This window comes from Hyperolius riggenbachi, chromosome 6, assembly GCF_040937935.1.
Source record: "Hyperolius riggenbachi isolate aHypRig1 chromosome 6, aHypRig1.pri, whole genome shotgun sequence".
Classification (NCBI taxonomy): Eukaryota; Metazoa; Chordata; class Amphibia; order Anura; family Hyperoliidae; genus Hyperolius; species Hyperolius riggenbachi.
Genome location: NC_090651.1, coordinates 365569590 through 365596530, shown reverse-complemented (window position 1 = coordinate 365596530; position 26941 = coordinate 365569590). Strand labels below are relative to the sequence as shown.

Here is a 26941-nt window from a genome sequence, read left to right as displayed (position 1 = left end):
CATGCACTGTCCTCTTGTGCTGTGAGAACTTGCACCGCACTAGGCATAATTGAAGTGATCTGGAAGAAGTATTATCTCCTTCTTGTGGTGGGCTCAGTGCCGATAAAGCATTTCTGCAATCTGACACCTCAGTCCCATGCATCTAGGCTCTATCTGCACAGCTCCCTCTCACTCACAGCGTGTCTTTGAAGAATGCAGAGCCCGGACCCATGTGGAAAAATGGAGGAGTGAGATAAAACACTCACAAAAGCTAACCATATACCAGTCTCTACAAAGAGAATATAAAATGGCCCCATACCTGGAAAAGCTGCAAAACTCTCAAGTGAGGAAACTCCTGAGTGTCTACAGATTGAGTGCTCACAACCTCAAAATAGAGTCTGGGAGACACAGACAGACGTACAAACCCAGGGAGGAGAGACTGTGCCAACACTGTGAGCAGAAGACCCTTGAGGATGAAACCCACTTCCTATTGCACTGCCCCAAATATACTGCAACCAGGGACACTTACTTTAAGAAATTGTTGGAACTATTCCCAGACTTTCTCACACTAGAAGATGAGAGAAAAACATATATCCTACTGGGAGAAGAGGAATCCACAGTGACAATCGCTGCACACTATGTCACAGCATGCCACAGACTGAGAGGAGCATAACGGAACTGTAAACCTAAAAAAATGTCCACAGACTGCTTAGCCATTGTCCCCCTACCCCACCCCGCCCCATGTCCCCTATTTCCCCTTGCTTTGGCAATACCTGTAATGAATCTTGGTCATGCCAATAAAGCTATTTTTTATTTGATTTGATTTGACTGAGGTGTCAGATTGCATAAATGTTTTATCGGCACAGGGCCCACCACAAGAAAAAGATAGCTCTGTCTGTGAGGAGAAGGCAGACATGAACGTGCATTAGAAAGGCTTGGAGGGGGTGTGGAGGGGGGGCTGCATTTTGAGCTGTAATGGGCGTGCACTGGGCGTCCCCATTTCAGCAGATGCAGTCCCAGCCTGATCAAAACCCGACTAACCTCGACAAGAAACAGAAAATTGGTTGCAAGGGGGAGAAGGGGGAATTATAAGAGGCTGCAGTAAGTCAGAACACATCATAGGATAGAAGAAAGGCAGGGGGTAATATTTAAAGAAGGTGAAGTTTAAGGCTGTGCACACCTGTGCAGCCTGCTTACTGTACGTTTACATTGTTTATTTTAACCTTTTACTAACCTGATTTAAACTTTTGTTATGCACACTGCGGCGCAACATATTTCTCCCTCCTCCAGTGTGCCTTCCCCTGCCTTGCAAGCTTAAAATGCATTGCAGGACCAAGGAGTGCTTTCGTATTAACCTGTTCCAGAAGCTGGACCAGTTCTCCTCTTCCTCAACCGTGTTGTAATGCCAAAATTCTCTTCTGGGTCCCAACTCCCGATCACATGATATGGCATGATCGGGACCCAGAGGATGAAGTCAGCACTACAGCACCACTCGGTGGTGAAAGAGGAGAGCCAATCCAGCGTCTGGAACCGGTAAATATGAAAGTGCTCCCTACAGTGGTGGTCAACTGGATAGTGTACTGGTTAAGGCCTTTGATATAGGATTTAAGCCTTTAACCAGGGTTTGAATCCCAGCTAAATTTAGTATGTAAAACAGTAAGGGGTCTTTAAACAAGGCTTCGTAATGATCCTGGTGGCCCATGGAGTGCACCCCTAAAGTGATTTGAGTTCGCCCGGAGAAAGGCACAATATATATGTAATGGTTGGGTGCCGCAATTCAGATGTCTGATTATTTGGTGATCTGCAGAATCACCAATAATGCAGACGCTATACCCGATTATGTGTGATCTGCAGAATCACCAATAATACCAGTATAGCTTCAAGGATGAAACGAGTGTTGTGCTTGGTGCAACCGTAACTTTAATAGTTATCAAGGCCTTTCCAGAGGGGATGGTCAGGCACTATCAGTACACTGACTGTACAAATATGAACAGACCTTCCCAGAGGGCTAGAGAAGGTACCAACAGAGAAAATACAGAGATAGACTGACTAGTCCTTACCAGAGGAGCTGGCAAGGAATAAGTTAATCAGGTAGCAAGAAAAGCTACGCTAGACCTTTCCAGTGGAGCTGGAAAGGTGATACAAGTGACTCGGATAGTTTTTGACTAAACCTTCCAGAGGAGCTGGGAAGGTGCTATCAGTCACTAAGCAACACCTAACCAGTGGAGCTGGTGAGAATAATGAATAAATAACGAGTGCTCATCAGTGGGGCTGATGAGCCTCAGAAGCCAATCAGGCTAGGCCCCTTCAGAGGTGCTGGCTGGCACTAGCTGAAACTAATAAAGGCTAGGCCCCTTCAGAGGTGCTGGCTGGCACTAGCTACCAGGCACTGCTAAATACGGCCAGATCTCCGGGGGTTCTGGGAATGTACTAACAGATACGGTAACTGTATAGTTTGGCTAGACCTTCCCAGAGAAGCTGGCAAGGTACTATAATAGAGAACAGTAACTAATAGTTTGGCGAGACCTCACCAGAGGGGCTGGTGAGGTCCTATCAGTACGTGCAGAAGTACAAGCCCCAGCAAGCTGGGGATGCAGATACTGTGGAGATAGAATTTCCCGAGGAGCGGGTGATTCAGACTGTACTGCAGCCTAGAGGACACCTGAGGAGCAGGTGTTACAAACAATACTGCAATTACTGATCACCTGAGGAGCAGGCAAATAAAGCTGTACTGCAGCCTAGAGGACACCTGAGGAGCAGGTGTTACAAACAATACTGCAATTACTGATGACCTGAGGAGCAGGCGATTAAGGCTGTACTGCAGCCTAGCAGAACAACTTCACCAGAGGAGCTGGTGAAGCTAACACCTCACCAGTGCCAAGGGACCACTGGTGAGTAGAATGGTCAGACAGGCAAGGGTTGGCAACAGAGAGGACAGTATCAGAGCAGAATCGTAAGGCAGAAGAGTAATCGGTAATCAGGCAGAGGTTCAGCAACTTTAGGCAGATAGGCAAAAATACAGAATCAGTAAGCGAGATCAGAGTCAGAGTATAGCCAGAGTCAAAACACAGGTAATCAACAATATATAAACAATATCCTAGTCTAGGTGTAAAGTCCTTGGTTTCAACACCTGGGATCTAGTCTAAGGTCTGAGCGCTAACACAGGATGTTTTCACGACAGCAGACAGTTACTGAATGAAGCCCGGAGGCTTAAGAAGCAGAGGAGACCTCACTGGCATGCCCCCTGCTGCCAGCCAATCCGGGGCGCCGTGAGTCTCCTCTGACGTCAGCTGACCAGCAGGTCAGCTGACGAGCCTCCTTCTCGCATAAAGGTCCTGTCTGTGTGCGCACCTGCGCAAGACAGCGACCCTATGGGGACATAACACTTCCATCCTCGGCATGCTAAATGCCGAGACGGACGGAGCAGCCAGGGGCACAGAGGCAGCTGCCTCTCGACTTGTTACAATAAACACATTTTATGTGTCTTGTCTTGTTATATGATCAAGACCCAGAAGAGGATGTTGTTATTACAGCGCCACTTGATGGAGTAAGAAGTGATCCAATCTAGTGTCTGGAATATAAAGCCCTCCTTGCATGAGACAGACCAAGTTTAGCCAGCTGCCTAGCCCCAAGTTATCTAAAATGAAATAGCTCGGGCAGGGCTGCTAAAAGGTTAATTAAGTTGTACAGGTTATGGGTCACATTAAAAATGGGAAAAGTTTAGAAATGTTTTTTGTGATCACGTGATCTCATTTTCTACAACACAAATCCCTGATTTTTTTTTTCTATAGGGGAGTGTATGCTTTTCATATTTGCTGTGTGATATATATATATCTGGTGTAATATTCTGGGTTTGGTAGATTAATTTCTGGTTCAGGTTTGGAAACCCAGGAATCGGTAAGAAAAGGAGACAAACAGAACACCAGGGTCACTAATAGTGTAGTATTTCTGGGAAATGTAGAGAAACAACTACTACTCACAAAGTGGGTTGCTGTAGGCAAGTGGAGAAAGACCATCTCATTGCAGTTATGATAACTCGGTTGGGTCAAAGTGGGTCGCGCTCCAGAAAAAACAAAGGACCATTGGATGTAGTCACAGAGGTAACCCCTGAGATGGAGGAGGAGACAATGCAAGATGGGAGGAGGTGACCCAATTGTGATTTTGATGCTCTGAAACAGAGATACATAGCTCAAACACTGTGTTGTATTGGCCCGAGGAAATGGGCAGGTACCTTGAAATGCATTGTCTGTTTATTGGGATCCGACAGAAAAAAAAACGTAACCCTCTTATCACGAGGTAAGACTGTTCCTATTACTTACCTCCACTAACTACATTTTTTTGGGGTGCAATTGGGGTGCCTCCTACCATCATACATTTGGTGTAAAATATAATTTTAAATAGCTTCAAAGTTTATCTGTTATCTCTTTATAGATCTGCCTGCCTTTACATACATATTCACAGTTTTCTTTTTAGGTAAAGCATGTTCACGTGGTTGGTCTTAGACTTACGGCAGAAATTCTGTGTCCTCCAATTAGAAATGCTGACACCAGCTCGTTGGCAGACCGTGGCATACGCCTGAAGGCTCATGCACAGGCTGATGACATTCCCGGAAGATAACACAGCATCATAAATACAGCTGCTAAAGTATGGTTGAGGGTTGACAATAGCTTGGCATGCCTTGAATGGTCCGTTAGAATCAGTAATCATACCACAGGAACTGGTGGTCGTATAAGTATTCTTCCTGTCTGTTGTCACGCTAGGACATGGTCCTTGCTGCAAAATGCATTGCCCACGATTGCCACCAGTAACATTCACTTTAAAAGATTTCCCCAGAAATTTAACCTTTTTATCAACAGGGGCATTGGGGAATTGTAAGTCATCTGTTGGATCTCCAACAAAATTGCCACACAATCCAATAGTTTTTCCTAGATAGGCGTCAGGGATTTGGATGATCACCTGGCCAGCAGCGTCATAGACAACTCGAAGTCCAAAGTCAGTCTGAATAACAATAGTATTTCCTTCTTGGTATATAATGATTTTGCCATTAGAGAGACTTATTGGTAATTTCACGACTTCTCCATTAACCTGTTAATTAGAGGTAAAAAAAAATAGTTGAAATTATTTGACAAGTACAGTAAACAATTGGACTGAAATGAAAAGTCATATATCTGCCGTGTACTTTTAGTGAAAAAGTATTTGTAGACCCTAATGTCAAAACATATTTTACCAATATAAAGGAAGAAAACAATATTTTAAAGTATGCCAATCTCACTTAAAATGGCCTACTGTAATAATCAGTGGCGTATCAGATGATCAGAACAAGCTCTATCAGCACAGTAGTCAGTATTTTATTCAGAGTGTGATCACACGTGTTAGGTGCACAGTAAAACCCAGGAGTACTCCTATGTGATAGCCCTTGGTGGTAGGGACTATCACTAGCTACAGGATGGTCATACAGGCAATGTCGGTAACAGGTCAGTCAGGCAGCGGTACAGAATCGTCAGGCTCGCCGCGTCTTCACAGACATCTCCTTCCGGCAGAACAGGTCTCTCCAGGTTGCATCAGAGCAGAGTAGTGCATGCGCGCACCAGGAGACAGGACCTTTATGCCCTGAGGAGGCGACAAGCCTGCCGGTCAGCTGACAGCTGTGTTTTGACTCTTGCTGCTGATTGGCCGGGTTTCGCTTGGCGGGTAGATTGGAATTGCCTGTCTGTATTTAAGCCCTGTTTTGTCAGTGGGTACTGGCAAAGACTGTAGTGTTCCCGCAGGAGCCTGTCTGGAGATCACGACCTCCCTGCAATCGTGTTTTAGTGATGGTCACCACACACTACGGGACAGTAGTTCTTCCGTTCTGTTTATACCAGGATGTCCTGCATTCTTATGACTATGAAACATCTGTAGGACTTAAAGACGCAAGTGTAACGGGACAAACAGGACATCATCTGGCTATCCCTCTGGAGCACCAATCTGAAAAGGCTGCAGAGTGATTGTCAGATCCTCCATGGGTTCCGTAGCGGCCACCACTATGTGCTCTGGCAAGATATTAACAGGGAGTGAATGCTGGACTGTCTCATTTTCAAAGCAACGGGACAGTGCATTGGCCTTGATGCTCTTATTACTAGGGATGCTCATTCGGATTCCACGGAAATGCAATTTCCGAAATTCCGATCGGAAATTGCATTTCCGCATCGGAATGCGGAAATCGGTAATGCAAGTGTGTTAGGCGGATTTCCGCCGGAAATCGCGGAAATTTCCGCCGGAAATCGCGGAAATTCTGCCCGACTTTAACATCGATTTTCTCAAAAACTATAAGGACTTTTTGAAAACTTTTTTTTGCATGTTATTCAGAAGATTCAGTTTAATAAACCCTGAAAATTTGGTGTTTCTAGGACTTAAGGGGGATTTGCTATTAACTGCTAAAGTCGGCGGATTTTTACTGTAATGTAAAATGCAGAAAATCCGCACCTGCTTATTTTCTGCATTTACATTACAGTAAAAATCCGCCGACTTTAGCGGTTAATAGCAAAGCCCCCGTAAGTCCTAGAAACACCAAATTTTCAGCGTTTATTAAGCAGAATCTTCTGAACAAGATGCAAAAAAAAGTTTTCAAAAAGACCTTATAGTTTTTGAGAAAATCGATGTTAAATTCGGACGGAATTTCATTCATTTTCATTCATTGCATTGGAATGCGGAAATTGGTAGCGGAAAGCGGAATCGGTATTTGGCAATGGCGGAATGCGGATTTACCGCGGAATCGGAAATTGGCATTTCCGACCATCCCTACTTATTACCAGGTTTGTATGTGATTATGAACCTGAATTGGGAGAAAAAGAGTGCTCAATGAGCCTGTTCGGGTTGAGCCTCTTCGCCCCTTCGATATATTCCAGATTCTTATGGTCTGTATATACCGTAATCACATGCTCTGCCCTCTCCAACCAGTGTTGCCACTCTTCAAACGACATTTTTATAGCTAACAGTTCCCTGTCATGATTATTTTCTGCTGGTGAAAACTTGCGGGAAAAGAATGCGCATGGATGCAACCGTCCCTGAGTTCCAGAATATTGAGACAGTACAGCCCCCACTCCCACCTCAGAGGCATCTACTTCCACAATAAATGGATGTGTAACATCCACATGGTGCAAAATGGGAGCAGCGCAAAATAGTGCCTTAAGATGTGAAATGCCTTACAGGCTTCCTCAGACCAATTATAGGTATCGGACCCTTTTTTGGTCAGATTGGTAAGGGGAGAAACCACTGAAGAGAACCCCTTAATACATTTTCTGTAGTAGTTTGCAAATCCTAAAAATCGTTGGAGTGCCTTTAAACCAGCGGGTTGTGGCCACTCAAACACAGCGAAACCTTCTTGGGCTCCATTGACAGACCATTGGTGGAGATGTTGTACCCCAAGAACGCAACTTCTGACACCTCAAACAAACATTTTTCAAGTTTTGCATACAGGCAATTCTGTCTGAGTTTCTCTAATACAAATTTAACGTGCTCCCTGTGTTCCTTGAGACTTTTGGAGTCTCTAAAAATTCAATCCACAAACTCCTGAAACACCGCAGGGGCATTACACAACCCGAAGGGCATTACCAAGTATTCGTAATGCCCATCGGGTGTGTTGAAGGCCGTCTTCCACTCATCAGAGGGTCTGATACGTATCACGTTGTATGCCCCTCTCAGGTCCAGTTTGGAGAAAACTTGCGCCCCAGAGACTTGAGAGAACAAATCCTCTATCAATGGCAAGGGGTAGCAGTAAGGAATGGTCATCTTGTTCAAAGCTCTATAGTCGATGCATGGATGAAGTCCACCATCTTTCTTTTGAACAAAGAAGAACCCTGTCCCTGCTGGTGATTTTGAAGGACGGATAAAACGTTTCTCTAGGTTCTCCATAATGTACTCCTTCATGGCTAACTGTTCTGGGCCTGAGAGATTGTACAAATGTCCCCGGGAAGGTATGGTACCAGGTCTTAAATCAATAGGACAATCAAATTCCCTGTGAGGGGGAAGTTTATCAGCAGTTTGAGGGCAGAAAACATCAGAATAGGCTACATACAGAGGAGGAACACCTTCAACCTCAGTGGAACACAGGGTAACTTTCTCTAAACAAGAGTTTTGAGAAGCTGGAGACCAAGCTAGCAATTGCCTGGTGTTCCAGTCAATCTGGGGCGAATGTTGGCGTAACCACGGGAGCCCCAGGACAATCATAGAAGATGACATTTTTAATACATAAAATTGTAATTCCTCTCTATTCAGAACTCCAATGCGACAGGTGAGGAGAGGAGGTTGTGAGAGAGGTTGCTTGTTCTGTAGTGGGGAATCATCAATAGCAGTAACATAGATCTGCCGCCTCTCCATGGGAAGAATGGGAATTTTCCACTTAGAGGCTAGATCTGAATCAATAAAGTTTGCAGCGGAGCCTGAAGCAATGAAGGACTGAGTGCAGAAAACTTGATTCTTCCACGTGATAGAACACGGTAACAGCATTTTAGAGATCTTTGGAGGTAAACAGGTTTGCCTAGGGTAGTACCTCCTACTACACCCAGGCGGAGAAGTTCCGCCTTCTTACTGCAAGTTTGAATGAGGTGACCTTTTTCCCCACAATACAAACAAAGGCCCTCTTTCCTTCTCCTGGTCTTTTCAGACTCTGACAGTGTCGAATGGCCTATCTGCATTGGCTCATCCAAACTAGTCGTGACTGAGGAAGTGGAAAAACTCGTTCTGGGGAAAGCACGTAACCTGTCCTGTTTATGATACCGTACCCTGTGATCTATCTTAACAACCAATGCAATAGCTTCATCTAGGGTCTTAGGTTCAGGATGACTGATCATGATGTCTGAAACTGACTCTGATAATCCCAAGAGAAAACAATCTAGTAAGGCGTAATGTTCCCATCGGCAGGAGATTGCCTACTTTCTAAACTCTGAGGCATAATCCTCCACAGTGCCATGCCCCGGGCGTAATATTTTTACATTTCTCTCGGCTGTGGCGGCAATATCAGGGTCATCATATATGACCGTCATGGCCTTAAAGAAAGCCTGAACAGACCCTAAGGCTTCATGATCATCAGGCAGATTATAGGCCCAGGTTTGCAAATCCCCGTGTAAAAGGGTTTTAATCAATGTTACCTGCTGCAATTCAGTGCCTGAAGAAATGGGCCTCATTTCCAAATAAGACATACACCTGTTTCTGAAATTTCTAAAATCTGACTTATGACCTGAAAACTTCTCAGGAAGTGCCATCTCAGGATTACGGACATGTGAGGGAGGCAATGATGATGCAGATCTCTGTGGACTGTTTACAGCCTCGAACAGTAGATTCAACTGAGCCTGCTGAGATGCAACAGTAGCAGTTAACTGCTCAACAGCTACAGTTAACGCCTGAACCGGCGCATTTACAGCCTCCATGTACTTTTTGGTCTGCTGTTATGTAATGATCAGTGGCGTATCTGATGATCAGAACAAGCTCTATCAGCACAGTAGTCAGTATTTTATTCAGAGTGTGATCACACGTGTTAGGTGCACAATAAAACACAGGAGTACTCCTATGTGATAGCCCTTGGTGGTAGGGACTATCACTAGCTACAGAATGGTCATACAGGCAATGTCGGTAACAGGTCAGTCAGGCAGAGGTACAGAATCATCAGGCAAAATCGTAGTGAGTATACAGGCCGAGGTCGGCAACAGATCAGATGGGCGAAGGTACAGTATCAGAAGGCTAAATCAGAGTAGAGGTCGGGCCGAGGTCGGCAACAGATTAGATTGGCAAAGGTACAGAATCAAGAGGCAGAGAGTAATCAGAGGTTCAGGCAAAAGGTCATACACAGTAAATCAATATACAATAATATGTTAATTACTGAGCTAAGTGTGAATCCCCGGGGTCATGCCGGATCAAGCACACACGGATCTGACTAAGGTCTGAGAGCTTTCACTGCAAAGTTTCAGCAACAGCAGACAACGAACCACTGACAAAACAGGGCTTAAATACAGACAGGCAATTTCAAACTACATGCCCAGCGAAACCCGGCCAATCAGCAGCAAGAGTCAGAAGACAGCTGTCAGCTGACCGGTAGGTCAGCTGACTCGCCTCCTCAGGGCATAAAGATCCTGTCTCCTGGTGCGCGCGTGCGCTACTCTGCTCTGATGCAACCTGGAAAGACCTGTTCTGCCGGAAGCAGATGTCTGTGAAGACGCGGCGAGATCCGCGATGACGTCAGGCGCGGGAGCGGTGGCCGCACCGCTCCCTGCTGCAGAGGTAACTAAATCACTCCTAACACCTACACACTTAGGGCTGGTGCACACCAGAGCAGTTTGTGAGTGTTTTTTTTAAAACACTTTGGAATAGAGAACAGCTTGGATAATGTATTTCAATTGGCTGGTGCACACCAGAGCGGCTCGTTTTTCCCCAAACGCAAACTCATGTCCTGCAGCATTTTTGAGATTTCTGAGCCGTTTCTGCCTCAATGTTAGTGTATAGGAAAGTGGAAAACTGCTCTGAAAAACGCTAGATCAGAGCGGTTTTCCAGGCGTTTTTGTTATAGAAGCTGTTCAGTAACAGATTTACTGTAACAAAATAACAAATCTGCTACACAAAAACGCTTTAAAAAACGCTAGGCATGTTTAGAATATCTCTCCAAACATGCCTAGAACCGCTCTGAAATCTGCTTCAAAAACCTCTAGCGTTTTGCAGATCTGCTAGAGGTTTTTGGTGTGCACTCTTGCAATAAATCTCCAGTATGTGTACTTCCTGCTTTCATGGAAGCAGACATAAGGTTAACATCCTGTGTTTACAAATTAGCTGTTCTGCTGAGGCAGCCAGCTGGCACAGCTGAGAGTTCAAATTACAGTTGTGATTAGTCACAGATGAGTGGGAAGTAGACAGGCTAAACTCTCTACATACATACAGGGCGCATTCCCCTATGTTTTCCTTCTGTCCTGCGCAAGAGTTGAGGTCACACTTTAAATGTGACAAGCTTTTCTCGGTCGTCTCTGTGTAATGGGCAGGGCCGGGCCGAGGCATAGGCTGGAGAGGCTCCAGCCTCAGGGCGCAGTGTAGGAGGGGGCGCACAATTCATTCAGCTGTCATTCCTAATTGTGTTTGAAGCAGAAAGAAATAAGAAAAGGGGATACATAGCAGTGACTGCAAGCCAGATAACTAGAGATTAAGGTGTTGGGGAGGTTGTGGGCCCTGTGGCTCTCTTAGTCTAATAGCAATCAGTGTGTGATGGCTGGGGTGGGAGGGATGGAGGGGCGCACTTTGCTGTCTCAGCCTTGGGTGCTGGAGGACCTTGTCCCTGCTCTGGTAATGGGTAGCAAGCATATGGGATGCCCTACAATGGTCAAAAAAGCTTTATTTTCGCACATATTACCGACCAATTACCGCAAAGATACCAACCACTTAACACATTTACAGCAACATTACCGAATGATTTCTGCCCATGTATCAACTGTTTTACCGCTTTTATCGCACATTTATCACATTCAGTAAATTTTTAGTGAATACTCAAAAAAGTTGGCAATTATCACTAGAGGTAATTTTGCTCCCAAAAATGAGTTACCACACATGTTATTGTGAATAGAGCCCATGGTGGTACATTTTTTCACCTTTCACATTCTATTACTAAACTACATGAGGCCTGGATCCCACTAGTACGCGCAAAGCACTATAGCAATAGCTAGCAATTTGTGATAGCATTGGCAGAGCGTTTAGGGAAATGGCTAGTGATTTAAAGCGCTCCTTAACCACTTAACCTCCCTAGCGGTATGGACAGAAATGTCCGTTCAAAAAAACATGCTGTGAACAGTATAAACATGCATACACATCAATACTCTCCTGCACTGTATACTAGACCCTTGCTTGACACATTTTGGCAAGTTACAGGAAAAAAAAAGTTTTAAAAATAAATGTTATCACTGTTTGCACAGAAATCCTGGGGAAATTGAACGCTGGGTAGGTTAAGCCTCTCTGGACGAAGATGTTCATCCAGATAGGCTGTGCTGCTGTCAGTGTTGGATGCACTCCACCTGCCGTTAGCCCCCGATCAATGAATGGGAATATGATTTCCATTCACCGATCTAAGTCCCCCACAGAAAAAACGACGGCCTCTTATCAGAGACCGCGGTCTTTCTGCCAAAAAAAAGTTCTCCATCCTCTTTCTAGTTCTAGTTTCTAACTTTTTTGACTGTGGTCATCTTGTAGCCAAATAGTTAACTACACCCACATGTATTTTTTAATAAATAAATGCATTGTATTAAATTTAAAAATTAGCTGTTTACTTCCCACACCAAAAATTTAATTAAAATTTTTAATTAAAAAAAAAAAAATACAATTAAAAAACAAAAACAAAACAACAGGTCTTTAGGGTAAAGGCCAAATTATTGGTGTATATGTTGAAAAGAGTTGGACTTAAAGGAATGATCCACGGATAAATAAAAAAAAGTTCCACTTACCTGGGGCTTCCTCCAGCCCGGGGCAGCCGTCCTGTGTCCCCGCCGCAGCTCCGGTGGCTTCCGGTCCTCTTCACCTCTTCAGGTCGGGTTCCGGGTCGGCCTCTTCTGCGCTCCACGGCGCGGGTCACGTGGTCCTGCCGACCTCATCTGGACGGTACTGCGCAGGCTCAGTAGCTCTGCGCCTGCGCAGTAGCGTCCAGATGACGTCGGCCGGACCACATGACCCCCGCAGTGGAACGCAGAAGAGGCCGACCTGGAGCCCGACCTGGCGAGGTCGGCTCCGCCGGCAAAGAGGACTGGCAGCCACTGGAGCTGCGGCGGGGACACAGGACGGCTGCCCCGGGCTGAAGGAAGCCCTAGGTAAGTGGAACTTTTTTTTTTTATTTCTCCGCGGATCATTCCTTTAAGCTTCAACCCTGTCTTACTCCTGAGCTTGGAGGAAAAAAGGTGTTCTTTTTCCATTCACTTTCACACTACACTTATTCCCAGTGTATGAGCTGTTGAGGTTGTCTTATGTTTTTGTTCCTATTCTGCTCTCTAGAAATTTCTCAGAAACAAACCTGGATGCCACACTGAGTCAAAAGCCTTTTTGAAGACCACAAAGCAGGCAAATATTTCTACCTTCCTTCATCTGTGCACATGGTGCTTGATAAGGGTGTACATAGTGTAGATGCCGTTGGTGGTGCAATGGTTTGGCACAAATCCTGCTTGGCTTTTCTTGAGGACATTGTGCTGTGTGAGAAAGATGAAGATTCTCTTATTCAGGATGCTGTTGAACAGTTTTCCCAGTGTGCTGCTCACACAGATGGCTCTGTAGTTGGTTAGGTCATAGCGATCTCCACTCTTGTAAATCAGAGTTATAAGTCCTTCTTTCCAGACCTCAGGAAAGTGATCGGCAGATGGCATACGGTGCCAGATTGAGTAGTTTCCATATTTGCAGCATGTATTTATGGGGAGCCAGATCTGATCATTTTTGATAGGATTCCATCTGCACCACTAGCTTTTTTTTTGCCTTGTACACGTTTTCTCTTCTCTTTTATTTTCTCCAATGTAAAAGGCAGGGGCATATCTGGGTCATATAGAGCCTATGGCAAACACTGAAATTGCGCCCCCTCCCCCCGGTCAGAGTACCCTTCCCCTCTAAAAACAATGTCCTTTCTCGCATACATGTGTTATGGTTGCCCTCTGTTTTTCGGCTTGGGATATGGATGAAATTACTTTTTTGAAAATATCTCTCTTCTTATCACCAACTCTGTCCTGTTTTCTAACACTAAGCCAAGTGCACCCTACATACATAAATTAAGTAGCCATGTTCCCCAAAGGTCTGAGTGATGTGGAGGCATGGAGCAGGCATGGGGGTGCAGCACAGGGGCAGGCATGGGGTGCAGCACAGGGGCAGGCATGGCGCCCATGGTACTGTGGCTCCCATGGCATGAGCCATGCCTGCACCCCTCTAGATACGCCTCTGGTAAAAGGTGTATTAAAGATACCCAAGGTGACATGGGACATGATGAGATAGACATGAGTATGTACAGTGCCGAGCACACATATAAACAGTGCTGTGTTCCTTTTTTTCTTCCTCTGCCTGAAATAGTTAAATATCAGGTATGCATGTGGCTGACTCAGTCCTGACTCAGGCAGGAAGTGACTACAGTGTGACCCTCACTGATAAGAAATTCCAACTATTTCCCAGCAGAAAATGGCCTCCGAGAGCAGGAAAGAGATAAAAAGGATTAATAGTTTATACATTTTAGCCCTGGCATACTTCGATGCATGTGTCATTGAGCAAAAACAATAAAAAGTTACAACTTAAAAAGTGGATTTAAACATAAAATAAAATTGTGGAATATCTTAGAAAGTCATTTTTAGGAGAAGGAATTGTTTATTGCATTCGTTTATTTCTGCCTTGGGTGTCCTTTAAGTTGGCTTTGAAAATAGTTCACCTTCCCTTCCATGTTGTTTAATTTGCTGATTATTTGTGCTTGTTCTGAGCTGAGTTTTGTTTTTGTTTTTTAATTTTAGTTTTTCTTTGATGGTCTCTTTTGGGTAAATCTCTTATGTTGTCGGCCATTTCTGCAATTGCGTATAATATTTAGCTGAGGTCCATTGCTGCTTGCTGCACGCTTTGTTAATTAGGGTTATAGGTATATGTTTGATTGTTTGATAGTAGGGATGCTCATTTGGATTCTGCAGAAATACCACATTACCGCAACTCTTGAATGCATTGGACCTATCAGAGAATTCAGAGTCAACTTGGAAGTATTTTGCCAATCAGAGAATAAAAAAAAGACTCCTTGGCAATCAGATTTCTGTAGAAATACTGCATTACCACAACTTGGTAATTTTAGGCTACTCACAGAACTCGGAAGAAGCAGTGGACCAATTGGAGAATGAAGAGTTAACTCTGAAGTATTTGGTCAATCATAGAATACAAAAAATGACCCACCCCCCAAAAAAAAGACTCTTCAGAAAACGGAAATGGGAAGTCCGCGTAATCAGGAATCGGCATGGGCGGAAATAAGACTTTTTTTCTAAATCAGCATTTAAGACACATTTGATAGTCCAGAAGGTAGCAGGAAAAAAGGGCACCGGCGGCTAGTGAACGATTTGGGCGCCGCCATAGACTCTAACGATTTTTTAGTAATACAGCACCCAAATCAGAAAAAAGGGCGCCCGATAAATATTGTTTTCGACATAAGAACATTAAAGTTTTTGAAAAATGTTATTGTTCTAGAAACTTGCAAGGCTAAAGTTTTTGTCATATTATTTCATTTGTAAGTGCAGATTTTACTTTATCAAATATGTTATCGTTTCTTTGTTTGTAAGGCTGTTTGTTCAGGGATGGTGGTTAGGGTTAGGCACCACCAGGGGGTGGTTAGGTTTAGGCACCATCGGGGGGCATTAAGACTTAGGCACCAAAAAGAGGGGGTTGAGGGTTAGGCACCACCAGGGAGCGTTGAGGGTTTGGCACCACCAGAGGGGGTTAAGGGTCACGTACTGATAAGGTTTCACTACTGGGCCTGCGCAGAACACTCCCAGATGTGGGAGCAAGATGGGGGAGCATGATTGGCCGCACTGCGCCTGCACCAACTGGCCCCGAATGACTGCGGAGAAAGGGGCTGCTCCGGGAGAATCTAGGAGTCTTTAGACTATGGGGAGGGAGCTGAAATAAGCCCCAGGTACTGTATGTATTAAGGTTTTATGCCCCCTCGTCTCAGGTACACCTTAAAGTGGATCTGGGATAAACTTTTACTCATTGCATAATTGTGTTCATTTCATATAGTTTTTACTCATTGCATAGTTGTATTCCTTTCATATAGTTTATAGGGCATTCCTCAAGCCAAATACTTTTTTTTGTTTTGTTTTAATTGACTGTAATCGAAACAAGCCTCGCCCACAGCTTCTCCAGAGTACTTAGTAGCAAGGGCTTATGGGAGCTCAGTCTGGGCAGGGGGAGGAGGCGGTTACTAGCCAGAGATTCCAGAGGCAGAGGGGAGGAGAGAGGAGGAGAGGGGAGTGAATTTGTCACAGGCCGAGGGCTGGAGATGCTATCAGTATACCTGTGTGCAATGGTTTAGAAAGACACAAGGAGAGGGGATAGAGGTCGGCACTACATCTGGATCTACATACAAAAACGAAGGACCAACAGGGCCTCGGCAAGCTTCACCTGGGGCACAGTCAGCGTGCTCAGACTGAAAATATATAGTGGCCAGATGATTAGAGACAAAGAATGCAAAGTCGGCACTGCTGTGAACTGTTGCTTTAATCCTCAGGTCGACATGTATCAGATAGCGCAAAACGGCCGTAAGGCTCAACCTGTGCCCAGCACCCACCACCAGCTCACAGCCTCCACCGCATGGTATGTTTACCTCTTCAATTATGCACGCTATGTGATGTACCTTCAATTTTGTACGCTATGTGATACATGTCGACCTGAGGATTAAAGCAACAGTTCACAGCAGTGCCGACTTTGCATTCTTTGTCTCTAATCACCTGTGTGTAATGGGACAAACAGAACGTGGCCGCTCTCATATCACAGGAATAAATAATCATAAACTGTTGAAGTTGTTTGCAGCTAGATTTGCTGTGTAACTATCTAAACTTTAGATAAGATATATAGACAAGTCACTTGTTATAATTATTTTTTCATCTCAAATCCACTTTAAAGTTTTACTGTAGTGCGATTTAGTCCTAGTGCACACCAGAGAGGTTCGGTCATGTTTTTAGGAACGCTTGCGGCTGAGGAAACGCTTGGGTAATGTATTTCAATGGGCTGGTGCACACCAGAGCGGGTCGGTTTTAGCTGAAACGCAAACTTCCGGGCTGCAGAATTTTTTGAGATTTCGGAGGCGTTTCTGCCTCCAATGTGAAGTATAGGAAAATTGCAAAACGCTTGCTAAAACGTCACATCAGAGAGCGGTTTTCCAGGCGTTTTTGTTACAGTAGCTGTTCAGTAACAGCTTTACTGTAACAATATCTGTAATCTGCTACACAAAAAAATGCTACACAAAACCGCAAAACGCTTCATAATAATAAGAAAAAACGCTTCAAAATGTGCTAGCGTTTTGCGGATCTGGTAGCGGTTTTTGGTGTGCACTAGGCCATAGAGCAGGAAACTTCAGAGTGTGGTTTGTAAATGTCAAATTTTAGAGAATGATGCAATGTTATAAAAAAAGTGGCATAACTGGAAGTAAAAATATGAGACACTTTTCTATGCTACTAATGTTCTATGAAGTATCCACACTACACATACAATTCATAATATAATTTTTTTCTCTTCAGTGCCACTTTAACTACTTAAGGACCACAGTGATTGAAATCTATGCTCTGTTTTGGTGGTTACCTGGCTGGCAGGGCGTAGATTTCAATCTCTGCTGCAGCACGCATCCGCTGTTTTTGGCACTCCCGCCGATCTCGCTGCTAAATCCCCGCTGTGTCCCGTCGCAGCTCATTTACGCTGCTTGTCTATATGACGGCAGAGCCCTATGAGCTGGCCAGGAGCTGATTTTCATCGCCATGGGCGGGATGACGTCACCGACGTCGTGACGTCATTGGGAGTCCCGATCCACCCCTCAGCGCTGCCTGGTGTTGATAGGCCAGGCTGCGCAAGGGGTCTGAGGGAGGGGGGGCGGCGCGGCGGGTAGCGGCGAATTGGCGTGGAGCGGCGGCGATCGGTATGCACACGCAGCTAGCTGCGTGTAGCAAAAAAAAAATATATGCAAATCGGCCCAGCAGGGCCTGAGAAATCCTCCTGAGCGGCTTACCCCAAACTACGTTCGGGGTTGCTGCCAGGAAGGTTAAGGGGGCAGAGACCACTGGTACTTAAGTGGTTAAACTGCTAACAATAACCAAGTGGTTCTGTGTCACCATGAGCTCTCCGTTTACCCTGCAATGCCCCTCCCTGGAAGAGATCAAATGATTATTTTTAAGAACGCGTTGAATTATTTTTATTTATAGACCTTTTTCTCTTTTTCTCCTGAGTTTTCTCCCATTAAATAATTTTTCAGCTTCTTTTTAAAAGAACTTTACAGCACTTTGCAATTGAAAAGTACCAAAAAACTAGGTGGAAAAGTACTGTCACATCTATTTTAGGTATTCCCTTGCTAACTGGTGATTTAAAAGGCATTTTAATGACAATGTGTAAAATATCACTTAGGTGAAAACTCAGGAGAAAAAGTAAATTGCATATGGGCACTTGAAGCTTAAAGCGGACCCAAACCAAACATTTTTTTAATTCAAAATATTTAGTTGCACCACTCTGACACATACAAAGATAAATAAACTCTCCTTCAAGCCTATGAGCATTTCAGTGCATGCTTTTCACCCTTCTCTTTTCATAACTAGGGTTATACAGGGGGCAGCCATTAGCAATTCCTCCTTTGCCAAACACCACCTACTCCACCAGTTTGCCGGATTCTGTCCTGGCAATTTGAAAGGAAGGGAGGGGTTTCTCCAATAAATTTAAAATATTTTATATTTGTCATCATGCAGCTGAAAAAAGGCTGCTATTTATTATTATAATTTAGAAAATACATTTTATTTCTGAAATCTTGTATTTTTAATTTGGATCCACTTTAACTTAGGTGTAAATTGATTTAATCCTATGTAAAATAAATACAGTTTGAAGTTTACCTTTACTTTTAACTTCGGATCCGTCTCAATAGCCACCTGGTAGCTGTACATGGTCACCAGAACTGTTTTGGTTATATATGCTGTCAGACTTTGACAGTCGTCGAGTACCATGGTCACCTCAAACGATACCAGTTTAGCGTCATTGCTGATTGCCGTGGCTAATACAAATGCACATACGCCTTGGAAATAATAACAAAGGCCGTCAACTGAAAAGTATGGTGGATCGCCCAATGCCACACATGTGGAAGAACTTTTTGAAAAACAGCCACGTACTCCATTGACCACTTTGCAATCCTCAGTGGGACCGCAGGAATCCTCCAAACACTGGACAATGCCGTCTTCCCCACACCGGCACTTCTGTGTGCACTGATCGTTTAAATAAAAGACTTCACCTTTCTGGTAGTATACGCCTTCATAAAAGCAACCACACTCACCAACTAAAGTACATTTACCACCACTTAAGACAAAGCTATTGTCGCAGTAACAGCCTTCTTTGCATCGAGACTGACAGCCTGCAGGGGAGCTCAGGCCTTGGCAAGTGACAGGACAAGCATTTCCACAAAGCTCATAATGGCTGTTCACAGGACACGAGAGAGCTGAAAGAATAAAGCAAACAAGAGTAAAAATAAGGACTTTAAAAAAAAAATAATCAAAAACTACAAAGAGATATCAAAAATTGCATTCCACCTTCGATGGAAATTCCTTAGCTATTCAATATTATATAACAAGATTAACTTTGTATTCAATAACCAGAGCTCTAAAGTGCCTAGTCTGTCAAAGGGCTGGGGGTACATCCACACCCATCTCTTATGTCATTTAAGATTGCGTATCAGGACATTCTTTGCATTGCCATTTGTGTATGGATCCAGCAATTAGGAGTGTGGCATAATGATGTCTAGAGTAGAGATGTTGTGAACATCAAAATTTCCGTTTGCAAACGGCGACCGCGAACTTCCACCAATGTTCGCGAACAGGCGCCATAGACTTCAATGGGCAGGCAAATTTTAAAACCTACTTTTTCTGGCCACTAAAGTGATGGAAAAGTTGTTTCAAGGGGTCTAATGCCTGGACAGAGGCATGCCGGAGGGGGAAAAAGTCCCACCAAAAATGACGCAGTTGACGCAGAGTCGGGTTTTACATCCCTAAAGGGCAGAAATCACATTATGCACAGCTCTGGGTGTCAGTGGGCTGTGGAGTGTCTCAGACAGAGAAATGCAATAGTACTATCAGAATAATAATGCACTGGAGTGGTTCTGTGCCTGCAACTTAATGAGGCAACAGCAGTAGTGTGCACACAGCTCTGGGTGTCAGTGGGCTATGGAGTGTCACAAACACACAAAAAACACAGGAGTTCAATGTGCTAGCCCTCAAAATTGCTGTTTAAGGTGTTTTCCCTACCTATCTGCAGCAAGTCTGACTCTGCTCTCACTAAAAGTCAGCAGCCAGCAGAGAATGAATCCAATATGGCCACCACAATTGCTTTTTGATAGGAGGGGTGGGGGTCCAGGAGGGGGTGCTAGCTGATTGGCTGCCATGTGTCTGCTGACTGTAAGGTAAGGGGTCAAAGTTTAGCTCAATTATGATGTATAAGGGGCAGGTCAAACACTCCAAATGTTTGCTGTTCGCCGCAAATGCAAACAGTGGAAGTTGCAGAATACTGTTCGCCGGCAAATAGTTTGGGGCATCTCTAATGATGTCATGTTGTACTACTTATATGGACTTTGTCTCCAGAAGGGACACAAAGGGGTTGTAGGTCTAGCATCTTACAATGATAGCAATTGTGGAAACGGGTCAACTTTATTATCAGATAAGGAAACACCAAGGGGCACATAGGGAGACTTGATATTTTCAGCAAAAGGATCATTTTAAAAGAGCTAGTATTTAGTGAAAGGTTTAGGAAGTAGGGCTGCTCAAATCCGGATTCGGGAGACATCCGGATAGTTCTATCCGGATATCTCCCAGTTACCTGTGCGGGGTGGGCGGGGGGTCAATCTTACCTGTCTGATGTCTTCTTCGGTCCGTCCCTCGGCGCCTCCCATGATGCAGGTCCAAACGGCGGTCACGTGATTACAAACACTTCCTCCTTCCGGGTTGAAGGAGGAAGTGTTTGTAATCACGTGACACGCGTGGAGCGCATCATGGGAGGCGCCGAGGGATGGACAAAGAAGACGTCAGACAGGTAAGATTGACCGCCCCACCGCAGAGCGCACCATGGGAGGTGCCGAGGGATGGACGATGAAGATGTCAGACAGGTAAGATTGACCGCCCCAGTCACCCTGCACAGGTTTACTGGGAGATATCTGGATAGCAACTATCCGGGTATCTCCCGGATCCGGATTTGAGCAGCCTATTAGGAAGTCATCCCGACCTAAGAAATTAATTAATTCAAGTATTCTATGGTGTCCTGCGTTGTGTATGTGTTATCCTGTTGTATGTCATTCGGGAGAAGCCAAGGGACAGCCCTTCCTAGGCAATCTTGGGGGAAATATATTCACATTATGGACTGCTTCCTACCTTGTTTACCTCCTAGCTGATTGGGAAGCTATGGCTAGTGCAACATTCCTGTACCAGTCTTGAGAACCTATATATACAGTAAATATATATATATATATATATATATATATATATATATATATTTACAGAGGGGCTGCAGCACACAACAGGAAAACAGTGTCACTGTTTTCCTTTATGTGTGCTGCAGCCCCTCTGTAATTATATATTTCTTAGTCTGGGGACCTCCAGTGCTGCGTGCATGCTTTGCATAGAATTGCATAAAATTTGGTTTGTGCTGCTTACCCCTTGGTATATATATATATATGTTCTAAAGAGGTGTTTATTCCAGTTGGGAGAACGCAGGTACAGATCAGTGGGGGTATCAAATGCCTGACAGCTGTTTCGCTGGCTAAACCATCTTCTTCAGAGGCAGAATATACCAGAATATACAGGAATAGAGGAGTAGGGGACCATATAATAGGACTAAAGCCTAAGGTATACTTCTTTCTGTTTAATAGCCATTTTTCAGCTAATACAGAGGAGGTAAGGTTTAGCAGATAACGTGCAGATTAATCTCTTGAGGACTGCTGTGTTAAACCCCCCTAAAGACCAGGCACATTTTCATTAAATTGGCCACTGCAGCTTTAAGGCCAAGCTGCAGGACCGCAAAACACAGCACACAAGTGATTCCTCCCCCTTTTCTCCCCATCAACAGAGCTCTCTGTTGGTGGGGTCTGATCGCTCCCTCAGTGTTTGTTTGTTTATTTGTGTTTGTTTTCTTGTTGTTTTTTTTTAAATAAAAAGTGTGTTTTTTTTTCCTGTTGTATACCCCCCTCCCTCCCTCCACCCGCTGGCCAATCCCTGTGATCAGCTGTCATAGGCTTTAGCCTATGACAGCCGATCACCTCTGTGGCTCAGGAGGGGACAGCCGTGTCACACGGCTGTCCCCAGTACAGCGCTGCTGCTGATCGCAGAGCTGTACGGTTAATTAGACGGCGATTACGCCGTCTAACAGTCTCCCGAGCGGCTGAAGAGGGGGCGGAGCTCCGCCCTCAGAGAATGAGATGCGCGCAACGTGCGCGCGATCTCATTCTAAACAGAACTCCAGGACTTTACGCCAATTGGCGTTAGGCGGTCCTGGGGCTGCCACCGCGGCCACGCCCATCGGCGTGACACGGTCGGCAAAAGGTTAAGTTATCATACAATCTCATAGTTGAAAGGTTAAGATTACGTGTCAAGTAGGTGTTAACTTTAACACTAATTTAAAGGGAATCTGAAGTGAAAATAAACTTATGGCTGAGGCTGGGTGCACACACAGCAGAAACGCTAGCGTTGCATAAAACGCTGATTTTTTGCCGCTAACGGAAGTTTATGGGCCGCAGGAAAAAACGCATAAAATAAACGCATATGCGTTTTATATGTGTTTTCAAATCTGTGTTTTTAAAAAGGCTGGTTTTGCTGCATAATATTCAATAATGCATCAAAAATGCACATAATCAAAGTCAATGGGAATGCAATGGTATGCATTTTTCATGCCTTTCCATGCGTTTTTATATGTGTTTTGTCCCAAAAATAATTTTTGCATGCTGTATTTCTGCTTCCTGTTGTCCTTATAGGGATTTTCATAAATGGAAATATAAAAACACATGAAAAAATATGCGAACCACAAATGCATTAAAAGGCACGCAAAACACATGAAAAACGCATCACAAACACACCAAAAACACACAGTAAACAGAAAAAGCACACAACATTAACCTCCCTGGCATTACAATTATTTCCAAATGTATGGTCTAAAAGCCGTGCAATTTTTTAACAAACTTTTACACCCTGAAAACAGGGAAAAAACATTCCACTGAGAGATCTGCAGGAGCTCCTGCATATAACTCACTTGGGATTACTGCTCTGAGCTGCATATTTTTCCATTCCGAGCTTGACTCGGGATTACCGCTAAGGAGGTAAACATAAAACATGTGATACAACGCAGCCTTTCTCGCTATGTTATGTGTGCACCCAGAAATAATGATTTGTATATGTAGTACAGCTAAGAAATAGAACGTTAGCAGCATAGATATGAGTCTCGTATTGTTTCCAGTACAGGAAGAGTTAAGAAACGTCACTTGCTATCTATGCAAAAGAGCTTCTCTGAGCTCTCTAACTAATTTAGTCAGAGTAAAGGTACCCATACACTAAAACGATTTCCCATCGAAATACAGCAGATTCGATCACTGTAAATCTGCTTTGAAATAGTTACGCAAATGTTGACCGATCAACCGATTTCCACCCAAAATCAATCGATTGTCGAGCTGTCCAAGCGGAAAATTTAACTCGATTGATGGGTTAGAAGAGCATCGTTAGCTGTGTTCGATACTGCAACAGCTGACGCAGCAATACATCGCCTGTCCGCCGGCACAAGTCCCCGGGTCGCATCTGCAAGCTCCTTTCACCTTGAATAGGATATGGCCCAAAGGGTCATTAGTACTGCTCCGTTTTATAGTTTAAAATGCAACTGCAAAGCTATATAACTGAAAATAAAATATGCAACTCTTTTATTTTCTACTAATGTTCTATTAATTATCCGTACTACACATACAACTTATTATATCATACTTTTTTTTTTTTTTTGGTTCAGTGTCACTTTAATGCAAATTTTACTTGCACTGTATGAAGTTTCAACGATGTTATTATTACTTTTAGTACTTCTACCATGATAAACCGCAACACATAAGTATTCTTACCACAGAAATTGTCAGTCCTCCAGGTTTGAATGGTAATTCCAGCAGCCTGACAGGCAGCCACGTAGCGTGAGATGGCACCACAGTAGGAGGAGGGGAGTCCACGATATAGGCAAGTATCAAACGTACAATCCCTGAAGAATGGTGTAGGGTCAATGACAGAGATACAGTTAGCAAACGGACCAGTGCGGTTCTTGATAAGACCACAATAATTATCCCCAATGTAAGCTTGCTGCTGGGCATCTGTACATGTGGGGCAATTGCCGGTGCACTGCGAGGAGCAGCCGGGAACATCTCCGACTTTCCAGCTATTGCCAAACTGGGTGGGATCTGAGGTAAGCATTCCATCTTTCATAGTGAAGTCATCATTGCTATTGCTGTTATAATTGCCACATAAGCCAGTGAGATTTTTGAAGTAAGTGACTGGGACTGTCACATATACATTTTCATTCCAATCAAAGGTCACAGTGACTCCAATATCTGTCTTTATACATCCAGTTCCTGCCCCATTGTATGCATTGACCTTATTTGTTTGGTAGATGAATGGCAGTGACGTGGCAACTCCATTTATCTGGAGGTAAGAAAAACAAGTTAATTACATTCCAATTACTAATGACCAGTGGCGTCGCTAGCCCTATTTTGGGGGGGCCGTGCCCCCATTCTGTCCTGGGGTGCCACGGATCTCCCGGCTGCCGCTGCCCCGCTCTGCCCTAAACGTCAGGCCCACCTGCACTCCTGCATCGCAATAGCTGCTATGACGTCACACCGGCACTCATCCTCCTCGCAGACGGAGCGGCGGCAGCATCGGAGACAGACGTGCGGCCTCTCTCTCTGTATCCCCAATAGCCAGGAGCTCTCAGCCCCGACATTCTCCGGCAGAAGCTCCAGGAAGGAACTCCCCCTAGCGGCCGATAGCAGGAATGACACAGTGAGGTAGGATGGAGACAATACAATTAGATTTCTAATAACAGAAATGGGTTCATGGTACCCATCCTTGGCTGATCGATTACTTAAAAAAAAAAACTGCCTTGAATTCCTTTTGGTAGCAAACAGGGGCGTCGCTAGCCCTATTTTGGGGGGGCCGTGCCCCCCAATCTGTCCTGGGGTGCCACGGATCTCCCGGCCGCCGCTGCCCCGCTCTGCCCTGCTCCGCTGACCCCGCTACCATTCAGACCTCGATCAGCACTGGGCGACCAGATAGAGCGGGCGCTAGGACCTAGCGGACAACGCTGATATGCGAAAGTGACATCACTTCCGCAGATTTGTGCCCGGCACCCGCTCTAGCTGGTCGGGTCGCCCACTGATCCTGAGGTCTGACGCGGCAAGGTAGGTGGGGTGGGGAGCGCGCCTGTCACTCACTACCTAACGGGGGTCCCTGTCACTCACTCACTACCTAACGGGGGTCCCTGCTGTCACTCACTACCTAACGGGGGTCCCTGCTGTCACTCACTACCTAACGGGGGTCCCTGCTGTCACTCACTACCTAACGGGGGTCCCTGCTGTCACTCACTACCTAACAAGGGGTCCCTGCTGTTACTCAATACCTAAGGGAGTCCCTGCTGTCACTCACTACCTAACGGGGTCCCTGATGTCACTCACTACCTAACGGGGGTCCCTGCTGTCACTCACTACCTAACGGGGTCCCTGATGTCACTCACTACCTAACGGGGGTCCCTGCTGTCACTCACTACCTAACGGGGGTCCTTGATGTCACTCACTACCTAAGGGGGGTCCCTGCTGTCACTCACTATCTAAACAGGGGTCCCTGCTGTCACTCACTACCTAACGGGGGTCCCTGCTTTCATCACTACCTAACGGGGGTCCCTGATGTTACTCACTACCTAACGGGGGTCCTTGATGTCACTCACTACCTAAGGGGGGTCCCTGCTGTCACTCACTATCTAAACAGGGGTCCCTGCTGTCACTCACTATCTAAACGGGGGTCCCTGCTGTCACTCACTATCTAAACGGGGGTCCCTGCTGTCACTCACTATCTAAACGGGGGTCCCTGCTGTCACTCACTATTTAACTGGGGGTCCCTGCTGTCACTCACTATCTAACTGGGGGTCCCTACTGTCACTCACTATCTAACTGGGGGTCCCTGATGTTACTCACTACCTAACGGGGGTCCCTGATGTCACTCACTATCTAAACGGGGGTCCCTGCTGTCACTCACTATCTAAACGGGGGTCCCTGCTGTCACTCACTATCTAAATGGGGGTCCCTGCTGTCACTCACTATTTAACTGGGGGTCCCTGCTGTCACTCACTATCTAACTGGGGGTCCCTGCTGTCACTCACTATCTAACTGGGGGTCCCTGCTGTCACTCACTATCTAACTGGGGTCCCTGCTGTCACTCACTACCCAACTGGGGGTCCCTGCTGTCACTCACTACCCAACTGGGGGTCCCTGCTGTCACTCACTAGCCAGCTGGGGGTCCCTGCTCTCTCTCACTACCCAACTGGGGGTCCAAGCTGTCACTCACTACCCAACTGGGGGTCCCTGCCACTCACTACCTAACTGGGGGGTGCCTGTCACTACCTAACTGGGGGGTGCCTGTCACTACCTAAAATGGGGGCTCCTGTCACTGCCTACACTGGGGGGCTCCTGTCACTAACTGAAATGGGGGGCTCTTGTCACTACCTAAACTGGGGTATTCCTGGCACTACCTTAACTAGGGGGCACCTGTCGCTACCTAAACTATCCAGGCCAGCCAGCCCAGCATCACCACCAGCCAACCAGCCCAGAATCACTATCAAAAAGGCCACAGCATCACCACCAGTCAGGCCAGCAATTACTTCAACCAGCCAAGCACAGCCCAGCATCACTGCCAGCCAACCCAGCCACAACATCGGCCCCAGCATCACCGCCAGCCAGGCCACAGCATCACTGCCAGGCCTTTCAGCTCACACATCATCCCCAATCCAGCCAAAAACAGTATTGCCAGGTACAGCAGCCAGTAGAGGAGAATTCAGAAGCTAGGTGAGAGGTGTCTACCATATTAAGGGGGCATTCTGCCTATTTATGTGAAATGCTGTCTATTTATGTGCCTCATGACTGCTGAATTTGTCTTGTTGGGGGCCTCATGATTGCTGAATTTGTCTTGTTGAGGGCCTCAAGATTGCTGAATTTGTCTTGTTGGGTGCCTCATGA

The 26941-nt window shown here is 45.3% G+C and overlaps 1 protein-coding gene across 1 annotated transcript in view; it reads right to left on the bottom strand.

Moving 5' to 3' along the window:
- The window catches only part of LOC137522275 (IgGFc-binding protein-like), a 199013-nt gene that overhangs the window by 60550 nt on the left and 111522 nt on the right, over window positions 1-26941 (bottom strand). The window contains exons 8-10 of the mRNA XM_068242304.1: window positions 23792-24359; window positions 18561-19156; window positions 4488-5064 (exon numbers count right to left, since the gene is read on the bottom strand). Coding sequence (XP_068098405.1) covers window positions 4488-5064; window positions 18561-19156; window positions 23792-24359 — 1741 coding nt within the window. The remainder of the gene's footprint in view (window positions 1-4487; window positions 5065-18560; window positions 19157-23791; window positions 24360-26941) is intronic.